Here is a 12106-nt window from a genome sequence, read left to right on the forward strand (position 1 = left end):
ACATGCTACACTTAGGAAAACTTTTGCGAGACAACAATATTGACTACCATAACTATGCCAACGATACTCAAATTTACATTGCCCTCTCACCTGCTGACTATAGTCCGATTGATTCCATATATCACTGTATCTCACTGATAAATGACTGGATGTCCCACAATTTTCTGCAGCTAAACAAGAACAAAACCGAGGTAGTTGTTTTTGGTCCCAATAAAAACGAGAGAATTAAGGTCAGTACCTAACTAAAAACCACTACAGTAATCACTACAGACTACAAATCAGGCCAGCAACTTGGGTGTTATATTAGATGCTGACTTACACTTTGAAAACCAGATACATTTATTAACCAAGTCAGCATATTACCACCTTAAAAATATAGCAAGGATAAGAGGCCTTCTATCTAAACCAGACCTGGAAAAGCTTATCCATGCTTTTATCTCTAATAGACTTGAATACTGCAACAGGCTTTATACCGGCCTTCCTAAGAAAACCCTCCAAAAACGACAGCGTGTTCAAAATGCAGCTGCAAGGGTTCTCACACAAAAAAACAAAAAATATGACCACATCACACCAGTTCTCAGATATTTGCACTGGCTTCCACTGTGCAAGAGAGTTGAATTTAAAATTATTTTATTGGTCTACAAAACCCTAAATGGTTTGGGCCCAAAATACCGCCTAGATCTTCTTACTCCCTATCAACCATCAAGAACCCTTAGGTCGTCTGGAAAGGGACTGCTAACTGTTTATAGACCTAAGACAAAACATGGTAAAGCATCATTCAAATATTTTGCTTCTTTTTCCTGGAACAAACTCCCAGAAACTCTTAGATGTGCCCCAAATGTTGCTACTTTTAAATCAAGGCTCAAAACGTTCTTGTTTTATCAGGCCTATGAACACTGATTTGCTTCACTGATTTGCTTGCTACAGGAGTACCTGTCTAAACTGTGAGTTGTGGCACCTATATTCCATTTGATTATGTTCTTCCAGTACACTTACCTTCTTATCTTTTATTTTTATGTTTATCATCTTCTTTTTACTTGTTTCACTTTACTCTTATTTTTTATCTTTTATATATTGTAAACTATAATACTCAATATGTATGTATGTTATTAATGTATAAATAATCTTTATTTTTGATAAGAAAAAAACACATATGCAGCACCTTTGAATGGTATCAGTAGGAACTGTAGAAAACTCTGAAACATCTCACCAATGATAAATTTCTCCTCGTCCCCAGCCATAAACATCAAAGTGGACCTTTGTCCATCAGGGTGTCCTGCTGGACATGGATGATTTGGCTGGGTCCCCAAAGGACACTTTGTAGATGGGATGTCTGACAGGCTGTCTTCAAATGAAATGGATTTGGAAGATGGCGACTGGTGGACCTGCTTCTTGAGGGACTCGTTCTTGTTCAGAGTGCCCGAGATTTGGGTCACAGCACACTGGTAGCGTTCCATGCCTGGCCTTAACTGAGAGGGAAGCTTGTGTTATAAAGGTTTTCCCTTCTTCTTCAAGCTTAGTCGGTGCAACAGCTATGTGACAGATATGTGAAGGTATGACTACATTAAGGTAAATTGGTTGAGCTTCAAAATATTAGATTCAGCATTTTTGAAGTACGTATAATACTCACTGTGAAAACAAAGCATTCTCCTGTTCCATAGAACGAGAGTTCTTCCCCACTATGCTTCTTCTGTCCCATCCATTGAGATGATAAGAAGGCACCACAGACCTTAGTGGTTTCAAAGAAAATTAAATTAAGTATGAAATTGTGCATGACTAATAATTGACTGCACGAAGAACATAAATATTGCTCTCACCTCCTCATCAGCAGTTCTAAGAAGTAAAACAGTTGGCTCTTGGCCCACGACCTGGGAATACAACCTTCACAAAAGAAATGTATTTAGTGCCATACAAGTAAGGCAAAGCTGTGTGAGTTACTATGGTTTAATATACACACAAAGTCCACTCATGGAACAAAAACACAAAGTACACCAGCTGTTGTGTTGTTTGACTTCTACAAAACTTTTGAGCACTGTTTAGGTATGTTTAATTATCCAGTCATTTATAATATTTGACCTGTCAATCATTCATACTTAGGCAGAATGATTTCAATATGGACTCCCTGTTAGTATGGTGGGATGATAGTGTATCACTACTGTATTTCCAACTGTTGACACTGCAATCTGTTGACTTGTATTTTTTTTGCTGTATTTGAGGTATACAAATGTAATATATTTTTTTTATTGAATTATTCCAAGTCTAGACTCACTGTCCAAAAGACATCATTTGGAGACCCAAGTACTGGCAGAATGAACTATGCATGACTCATGTAATGTGAAGCCGCATTCAAATTTCAACCATTTCTTTGAAATGTTTTCAACAAGTAGTGAGGTTCACAGTCAGGTCACGGATACAACATGGGAAAACAAGTTGACACCAATAACAACGACTGTGTTATGCAACTGACATATTCTGACTGCTCAGGTGAAGCATTTATGAGGGCAAATAGTGGTACTATGTGGCTCAGTTGTAGTCGTGAGTACTGTATATCTGAAGCTCCAAACAGTGCTTACTAAACATAACATAAACACAGACATAAAAAATGGCTGAAGTGAACTTACAAGGACAGGCTCCTGCCATGTTCCTTAATGCTGAACAGCCGGGTGGGATTGAACAGGGCAAACCGCTCAGGTATCCAAGCCCAGACTACCCTCATCTCTGTCTCAGTCACCACATTAGAGTTGAACTTCCCCAGGTCCATGGTCTGATATGAATGCCTGAGTGCAAAGTTACAAGGGGTGATTGATGTGTTCGCCGCCTGAGCCAGAAGGAGATGAGTTATACAGCTGCAGGTACTTGCACATGCAGCTCAGCTCAACTCTTTGAGTGATTATGCAGAACGTTTTCTAGTAATAACTTATGTGGTATTTCTGTTTCAGATGATGGAAATCGCAAGCCAGCCATGTCTGAGAAAATGAACATCTGCCTTTGTGTAGTCATCCGCTACCTCTGTCTCAAGGGCTTATCACCCAAGGAGCTCATGTCTTCACCATGCTGGAAGAAGGGGCACCTCCCCTAGTGTTGCCCCCATGTCCTCATGGACCTCCTTGGGTGATAAGCTCTTGTGACAGAGGTAGCGCATGACTGTGCAAAGGCAGATGTTGTTCATTTTCTCTTACAGTACAGTAGTCGCCAGACGTCTCAAAGCTGCAGAAGGATCTTGAGCGAGGTACCATTCCAACTGTCTCTGAACTAACTGTGAAACCGGGTTTTCTTCACTGTTTGGTCTAGATTAACATGACCCTGCGAGCGTCCTTACAGAAGCTGAAGCAGAACATTACACAACTGAGGGAGACTCTCATCCGTGCCTCGTCCCAGCGTCGCATGTATCCTTTTGCCAGTCCAGTGCATATAACAACAATAACAATATAGAAATGTTGACAGTAACAGTAACGAATCACCTTACCTCTGAAGGATCCCTCTGTGGATAAGCGCATCCTTATTTGCATTGAAGAGGTAGTGGAGCTCCTTTCGAGGGGGAAGCTGAATTCCAAATGCCTTCTTCAGCAGGTGCTCCACTGTGATGTGTCTAGACACGTTCTCCACAAAGCTTTTCATGTCCCTCCGAAAATCATCTACGTGGGCCACTCGAGAGGCCACAGAGACCTTGTAGAGGCTAAGCAGAGCCAGGGCCACCCTGTACAGCACCTTGTAGCCCTCCTGCAGGTACACGTCCAGCACTCTGATGGCATAGGTGAAGGGCAGGTCAGCAAAGATCCACATGATCCAGTCGGAGTAGAACTCAAAGAGGTTTTGGTGGGAGCTGGCGATGAGCTTACGGATTCCGCGGCAGTACCTGTTGGCCAAGTCCCCAAAGGTCATGCATGAGGCCCTGGATGTGTGGAAGGTTTGGTCGATGTAGCGCTTGGCTGGATCGGTGTAATTCACCAGGCTGCAGATGCTGTGGAAGCACTGAGCCTCGTCCTCGCTGAAGTGGAGCAGGAGGGAGACCAGGGCCGGGAGGATGGGGCAGAACGTGACCTCGGGGAACTGCTTGTTGATGCAGACCAGAATCTTTTTGACTGAGTTCAGGCCGGCCTTGTTGAGGCAATACCTGGGGATTTCACCGTCCTCCATGAACACTGGAAATGGATGCGTGCTGATCTTGTGCTCCCCAAAAAGCTGCCCGGTTGACTGGTGGTAGAGGTCGACGTCTTGATGGGTGCTAATGCTGCTGATTATGTGGTCGTAAGCTTTAGCCCTCAGGGTGTGTGGCATAGCCCAGAATCCTGTGCGACCCATGGACTTGAGCTCGTGAAGGTCACTCTCCAGCATCTTCCCATAACGCAAGGCAGCCTCAGGATCAATCTTCTCCCATTCCACGTACTGACCATACTTCATACCTGAACATGAACTAATCTCCCAGTTGTCTGGCTCTGTGATAGTCATCATTGGCACACTTTTCAAACTGCCTTTGCTCCCTATAAATTAAAGATAGAGAATATTTGCACTGGCTCACATTTGGATCATAAATAAATGTTTAAGTTCTTAATCCTTTTTTAGAATTAAGAATAAATTATTCACAACTCATTCAAAAAAATTACTTACCATGTAGGTCTTTATTTGGGCCTGCCTTTTGCCTTTTGGAGGGAGGTCTGGTTGTACTGTCCACATTTTTTTCTTTCTGTCCCATATCATTTAGCAATAGGGACCTTGCTCTCGGCCTCAAGGCATCAGACCGCGTAAAACTTCCCGCTCTGTAGTCCTCAGACGTCTCAAAGCTGTAGAAGGATCTCGAGCGAGGTCTGCCCCGGTTGCCGACTGGATGAGTCTGCTGCGGAGCGTGCTTGGGCTCCTCTGCATCGTAAAGAGAGTGCGTTCGCCTTCTGCAGCCCAATAGAGACGATGCATCCACAGCCAAGGTTGAAGGCCCCAAACTGGCAAAGTCTGACTTAGAAGAAACATTGATCATAACTTCTTTAGTCCCCTTTGAAATGTATGACCAAAATAATTGCTGTTTGCTTCTGGTTTGGCAGCAGATGTGTTTTTCAACAGGAGAGGCAAAGGGTTTTGTTCATTCATGGAAACTTGAAGTCAGGTGGTACATTCCACATGATGGGGGCGTGGCATCTGTTTATGTGTTCAATTGTTATGGAAATTTCCTCAGTTCAGTTGTAACCAGCATACGCATCATACACTGTTTCCCAAACATACTATTCCTCAACATCAAACAACAGTTGTATGAGTGACCCCACAGAGCAGAGCAGTGCAGTTCCACTTTAGATTTACTGAGGAGCACCAGTGTGGGTGGTTGAATAGCCTCTACCTCTACCATTATGAAAAACAGTGAAAGAAGTTTTGTACAAGTAAACTGAGATTTTGGACAACTTCTCATGAGAATCTACTATTTTTTTTCGTCTTTTATAGAACATTCTACAGTCAGTTCACATGCTGGTTTTTCTACTATGATGAACTATCATGTTGTCACATGTGCACAATAAATGTGTATTAATTAGTTAGAAGAATCTAGAATTGATACCTCACTATGCATATCGCTGCAATTTTTATTAGAGGAGTTAACCAACCAATGCTTAATAGAGTAGCCATGTATGAAATTAATACATAATTCAGTCTAATTTGATTGGACATGTTTTGTTGCATATTTTAAAATGCATATTTTGTTGCATACTTTAAAATGAATATTGTGTTGTGTTCTGAACACTGAGGGGTCATTTAATGACAACAATAATGAACATGGCCATATTTCAGGCAGTGTTTATGGCAAAACACTGGAATGTCAGTGGTGCGTTTGAGTTCCAAGAATAAGCCAGAGTTATGGGGCTACTGTTTTTATCTAAACAGAAATGGTTTGATTAGGAAACATAAGACATCAACATTCACTCAAGCAAAATATGAAAAAAATACAGGATAACTATTGATGTAAGGACACAGTTCAAAGGCAAACTATCAATATGATAATACATATGGAAAAATAGTCATCTATTGTCCTTTATTTCTAAATTGCAGGTATGGATTAAAGCATTTACTGTCAGCCTATGGAAAAACACGTTGGTTTTATGGTTTGATTTAGTGTTGTTCTTTCTATTCAACTTTTCAACGAATGATTTATTTTCAATAAAACTATTTATTAACAAATGTAGTCATTTTCATTTAGTAACAATGAATACATATTTTCTTGTGATTGTGCTGTGCTGTATAAACATGCTACTAATAAGGTAACGTGCACGAGTGTGTGAACTATGATAGCAGGCAGACAACCTGATGGATTAAAAAACTGGATTGATACAGCCGAAGTACATGAACTGGATTAATACAGCCGAAGTAGGCTAGAGGGTCTAGTGTTTTTCAGGCTGTCTTTGTAAATGTACGCAATTGTCTGGAAAATCCGAAAGGTAGGCTACTACTTCATAGAGTTAGGGCAGACAGATTATGTGCAATTAGTACATATCTCAGCGTGGAGGGAGGAGTACGTGGTGGTTTGATTGACAAAATTGTATCTAGTCAGAAAAAAATACACTAGTATTAATCACAGGCACCTGATCATTCCATAGGCATTTACACTTGATCCCTAGCTAACGAAAAGGGTGTGTTGCCTCTTTAAGAAAATGTTGTCCTTAACCACCCACTGTTCTGACGTTTTACCCAAACAGGAAGTTGGCTGTATTGTGATTTTTGCAAGGGGCTAATCCAAAAACAGTAGACCGATCTGGCAAGTGACACTGACATATTGGTTCCAGCATTGTATCTCCATTATTCGAATCAATAATGTCTCAAGATCCTTGGTAAGCATTTCAAGACTGAACGCGAAAACACAAAGTTACTGTCAACCAAAATTCCCTTTTAGCTTTTAAATGCGCGTTGGTCAAGTGCACGTTAGCTTGTCATGGGCAGCTTGATAGCTAGCTAGATAGCAAACTAAAGACTCCGTTTAGTTAATCTAATGATATGACTAGCTGGGTGACTCAAAAAAATCCGGTCGTAGTTTGTCTGTTTGTCGTCAAGTAGATACTCATTCCAAATATTTTAGGATACGCTAACTCCTTTTCTGTGTGCTCCATCATAGCTAGTGTGAAAGTATCGTTAGAGCTAACGTTACTTTGTATTAGCATACTAACTAACTAGGTACGTCTTTGGGCCAGTTAGTAGTGCCTATTTAGCCAACTGATACCAACGTGTACTTATTTATGATGAGATTTGCGAAGAATTTAAACGAGACGTATAGCAGTGCATGTTTCTTGTAAAACAGTTCTCATCACATGACACTGCCGTAGCATGACAACCTTGTGATCTTGATTGAAATCTCGAGGAATTTCGAGTTGAGGCAATGAATTGTCTGAGAACACATTGTATTTGATAACATGGGGATTATATCAATGCTCTTCCTCGCTGGGGCTTGGATGTTACAAAATATTCTCACAACAGTCATGCCAATACATTGTATAGCTACTCGATATTACAAATGGTCCTTTTTGGTCATTTCTCAAATGTTGTATACAAAAAAGCAGAGAATATATGTCGATATTTTTATATAACGCCCAGCCCTAATAAAATGAGCTTGTAATTTAGGTCTGATCAACAGTCATTTACACGAAACCTGGTAACCAAACTTTACCTATTTTGCAGGATACAGAACTATGATGCCACATGCCGTCTGGCTCAAGAAATTGCTGAAAATATTCATGAACGTAATAGACAACAGAGGACTGGGGGAAACCCGGCTAAGGTGTGCATCTCAAATTAAGATGTCTGCTTATGTTATTTCCTGTTCTTACTTTTGTAACGTAGTACAAACACCTAGAAATGTAGATTGCAAAAGGTAATCTTTTTTCTTTCTGAAGATGCACCTCTGACTTAATCTACTGTCTTATGCTATGTGCATCTGGTACTACTCCAGCTGACCTACAGTAAAGATAACTTACCATGTAGACCTTTATTTGGGCCTGCCTTTGGAGGGAGGTCTGGTTGCACTATCCCCATTTTTTTCTTTCTGTCCCATATGATTTTGTCATAAGGAGCTAGCCCTTGTAAAACTTCCCTCTCTGTAGTCGTCAGACGTCTCAAAGCTGCAGAAGGATCTTGAGCAAGGTACCATTCCAACTGTCTCTTAACTAACTGTGAAACCTGTTTGGTCTAGATTAACATGACCCTGCGAGCGTCCTTACAGAAGCTGAAGCAGAACATTACACAACTGAGGGAGACTCTCATCCGTGCCTCGTCCCAGCGTCGCATGTATCCTTTTGCCTGTCCAGTGTATTCCTTTGGAGGTCAGCTGTCTAAGTTTTCCTGCTCATTACCCATTTTAAAATCATTGCTTTTCAAGATATGTGTACAGTTTGCTAGATTTGGTGTATGTGTTTCAGAACCAGTCCGTTTCGGGCTGGTCTGCATTTCTCCCAGTCTTTATATTACATGAGTGTTTTATATGTAGTAGATGTACATGTGTTGGAATCTTAGATTCGTAGAATGCCATGACAAAACTGTTCATGTATGGATAGAAGAACAAGCCTAGAACTAGCCTGCAGCAGGTCATTGGATAGTCTGTTGATTACCACTAGAGGGCACTACACCTCTATAAACCAGATTCATTTACAACCGGAAGTAAATAAATGTATCTTTCCCCTGGATGTAGGCTTGTAATCGAGTTGAGTTTAAACTGACATTTTCTGGTCCAGAAAACAAAATAGACGAAACGATGCTTCTATGCTTGGTTGAATATGTGCTTGAGGTTTTATGAAGCATAGTGGTTATGTCCAGCACCTGCCATTGTCTCAGGAATGTGCATTAATGGAGAGAGAACAGTGTGTGAGAGTTCACTTCTCTGCAGCAGGTGTATGTAGATTTTAAGGGAGTTTGTGGTTTGGACTGTGTAATAAAATACTCTTTTTGAGAGAAACATCCCAGTTTAGTGGCCAAGATATCACTGATTACAATAGAGAATGTATGAGTAACAGCACCTTTTCTTATAAGAAGCCTAAATTAGATAATTCAATTGATGGAACAATTTTTAAGAAAATGTGTGGGCTAATAGTAAGCAATATTCTTCTCTGGACTTTGTAGTGCGTTTGTAAGGTTGCCTTGTGTGATTGTATCACTTCAGATTGAAAAAGAAATGGGCAAGTGACTCTAGGAATAATTATTAAATTGTGATTGAGTTGGAGAGAAAAGTTCTGAATACAACGAAAATGGAGAAAGCAGAGTTCTCTTAAATTGCTCACATGAGTAATTTTCGAAGAAATCCATTCACACAAGTGGTTCTCGCCAAAGGCTCGTCAACTGCTCTTCGGGAAACTTTGTGGTCCATTCAAGCTCAATTGGCCAATTAGCAAAGCTTTATGTTTTGAGAGGGTGATTGGAACCTGATTAGACTATGGGACATTCTATTAATGGAGTCCTCACTAGGGTCTCTCCTACTGTTTGTGTTTTTATATTTGTATGTGTAGTAGAGTCTGTTTATTATCCTAAATTAAATGTATATAGAGAGGTATAGAGTAAGTGTGATACATCAATAGTAAGTGAAAGTATTTCTTCCAAACATGGGAATAAAGTAGACAGCTACACTTTATAAAAGAAATCTATGAAACAAGTGAACATTTCCCCCTCTGGCTCAATTTATACACATACACACAAAAGGCTACTGCTACAATAGAAGGCCTTTATTCTGGAAGGCATGCCAAAACGAAACCACTGCTTAATGTGAACTGGCCCAATGATAACTAGGCAAGTGACACAAAGCTTTGCTGCCCAATGTTTAGCGTTAGTCTTTTGAGCCGTCGATAAGTCAGCAATGGAACAGATTCAATTCTGAGTTGAATTCTGTCAACTAACGTAAATTTGACTTCTGAGACTACTAACTGAGATTTTCCTGAATTGAATATCCTCCCCCTTTGTTTGTATCAGTAAATCCTTGACATGCACCTCTCAGAATCCAGTCGGAAGCAGACCGAAGGCAGAGCCTGCTGGACAGCCTGGTGACCAAGGAGAGGCAGCTCCTGGCTACATTCAAAGGAGACATCACCGAGTCGGAGCCCGCCAGGTGAAACCCCTGGCATGTGCCTCTCGCTGTCTCTTTTTTTTTTTTTAAGATTTATTTTTGGGCTTTTTGGCCTTTAATCGATAGTCTTAGTGAAGAGTGGGACAGGAAATAAGAGGGAGAAGAGGCGGGGAGTGGACAGGAGAAATGACATCAGGCTGGAATCGAACCTGTCCTCCATGGGCATCAAGCCCGAATGTGGTCGGGGCTACTGGTTGCGCCACAGTGCCCCCCGCCTCTCGCTGTCTCTGCCTCTACAGACAACTGTTGTTGATAGGTTTGCTGTGGTAGCCTATGCCCGTGGTATCCCAGTGGGCCACTGTAACATTGTTTTAATAAATAACCCAGCAGAAGAACTTTCGGTGCTCCACATGACCCCTGCTCAGTCGTGCAGGCCGACCCCTGCCGGGCGACTCGGAAGTCTCTGTGCCATTTCCAAGCGGCTGCCTCTCCAACCACCCACTTCATTAGGGGTGCCGGGGGGCGCTGATCACACGCTTGGCACCTCCCAAACCGAGCATGGGGTGTCTGTTTAGTGCATGGAGACACACACACACACACACACACACACACACACACACACACACACACACACACACTCACACACACACTCACCCACACACGTACAGCCGTCACACATGGTCAGATCAGTTTACAGTTTATCACTCTCCATTGAGCCTACTTCCTCTTCCAAAAAGGGGGGAATCAAAGAGCGCCACGCCACCAGCTATATCCTGAGGAGCGTTTATTAGTCCTAATCTAAGTGACAGCTCGGCCCAGGGTCCGGGAGCAGAACCCCGCTCGTTTCTCTTGTGTCGAGCTTGACCTGCCCCACCTCAGGTGCTGTGTGTTTGGATGGCCAAGGGGAAATTGCCCGGTCTCCTACCAGTGACACGGACTTCCTGTGCCTAGTGAAGTTCCTGTCTCCTTTTTTGATTATTTAAAGTAGGAGAGGAGAGGATCTAACTCAGGCAATCTGGCAGGATCATGCTCTTGTTAATAACTCTCGGGGCCAAGAGGTTAACGCAGTGCTTTCACATGGTGGGGAAGAAGGCCGACCCGCACTCTTGTGATCATCCTGCTGCTGCTTTGCTTTTAATGCTGGGCAGAAATGAGGATCAATCACTGGCTGATCAAATGGGGAAATTCAAAGGCATCTTTTTTTACTGGGCTTATCCACGCCTGCTCCTTTTGTACATTTTTACAAAAGGAAACCTGCACCGCTTCGCTCCGCTCAATTCATCCCCTTGGCTCTTTAAAGTGTGTGTGTGTGTGTGTGTGTGTGTGTGTGTGTGTGTGTGTGTGTGTGTGGGGCGGGCGCTTTAATCTTTTTTATAGATGGCATACCAGTTGTATCGGGAGTTCTGTAACTGAATCAGATGGCAGCTAATGAATGACATGGCCAAGCTCCATCATGTGATCCAACTGTTTAAAATTGGTGTGATTGAGGAGAAATTTTCTTAGCTTACTATGTAAGGAAAAGAAAGAAAGAAAAAAAAAACCTTGTTATTGAGGTTGAGGGGTAGGGGGATGGTAAGGAGGTTAGGAGATGGGGCTCAGTGTGTGGTCTTTGTCTGGGAGTTGGGGGGTATTAGCCTTGCTTGAATAACCTGAACTATTTCTGCCCCCTCCCACCACCTCCTCCCCTTGGGTGAATGGTGGAAAGGTGTGTGTGGTGTGCAGGGAGTTATCACATTCATGAAACAATACGCTTGTGAAAGATTAGCTACTAATCAAGCACCAAAAAAAACATGGCGCCAATGTTTCGAAGGCTCCGGGTTGCCCTGGCCGACCCCCCTTCCACGGCATCCTCTCTTTTATATTTGATCATGATGCAAGAAGTCGTAATTAGTTAAATCGCTGGGGGGCCCCCCCCTCGGAAAACCGCAGCCTTTTTGTCCGGCCACGCTCTGGTGTGACGCCTCGCCGAGATCTGTCTGATTAACTCGGCAGACACAGTGGGAGGTTAATTGGATAAAACTTTAATCTTCACACCGGTCCCGACCTCGGCGAGGAGGAAGTGGAGCGCCGGCGCACAGCGCGAGAGTTACCAAA

The 12106-nt window shown here is 42.4% G+C and overlaps 2 protein-coding genes across 2 annotated transcripts in view; one reads left to right on the forward strand and one right to left on the reverse strand.

Moving 5' to 3' along the window:
• Positions 1–3460: 3460 nt before the first annotated feature.
• Positions 3461–4465, reverse strand: LOC105903416 (TBC1 domain family member 24-like). The gene has a single exon (XM_012831170.3). It carries the CDS (start codon positions 4450–4452, stop codon positions 3463–3465), a length of 990 nt encoding a protein of 329 aa, XP_012686624.3. The 5' UTR covers positions 4453–4465; the 3' UTR covers positions 3461–3462.
• A 2200-nt stretch (positions 4466–6665) lies between these two features.
• The window catches only part of stx8 (syntaxin 8), a 42813-nt gene continuing 37372 nt past the window's right edge, over positions 6666–12106 (forward strand). The window contains exons 1-4 of the mRNA XM_012831231.2: positions 6666–6803; positions 7645–7744; positions 8156–8250; positions 9944–10054. Coding sequence (XP_012686685.1) covers positions 6787–6803; positions 7645–7744; positions 8156–8250; positions 9944–10054 — 323 coding nt within the window. The 5' untranslated portion in view covers positions 6666–6786. The remainder of the gene's footprint in view (positions 6804–7644; positions 7745–8155; positions 8251–9943; positions 10055–12106) is intronic.

Source organism: Clupea harengus, chromosome 26 (genome assembly GCF_900700415.2).
Source record: "Clupea harengus chromosome 26, Ch_v2.0.2, whole genome shotgun sequence".
In the NCBI taxonomy this organism is placed as follows: Eukaryota; Metazoa; Chordata; class Actinopteri; order Clupeiformes; family Clupeidae; genus Clupea; species Clupea harengus.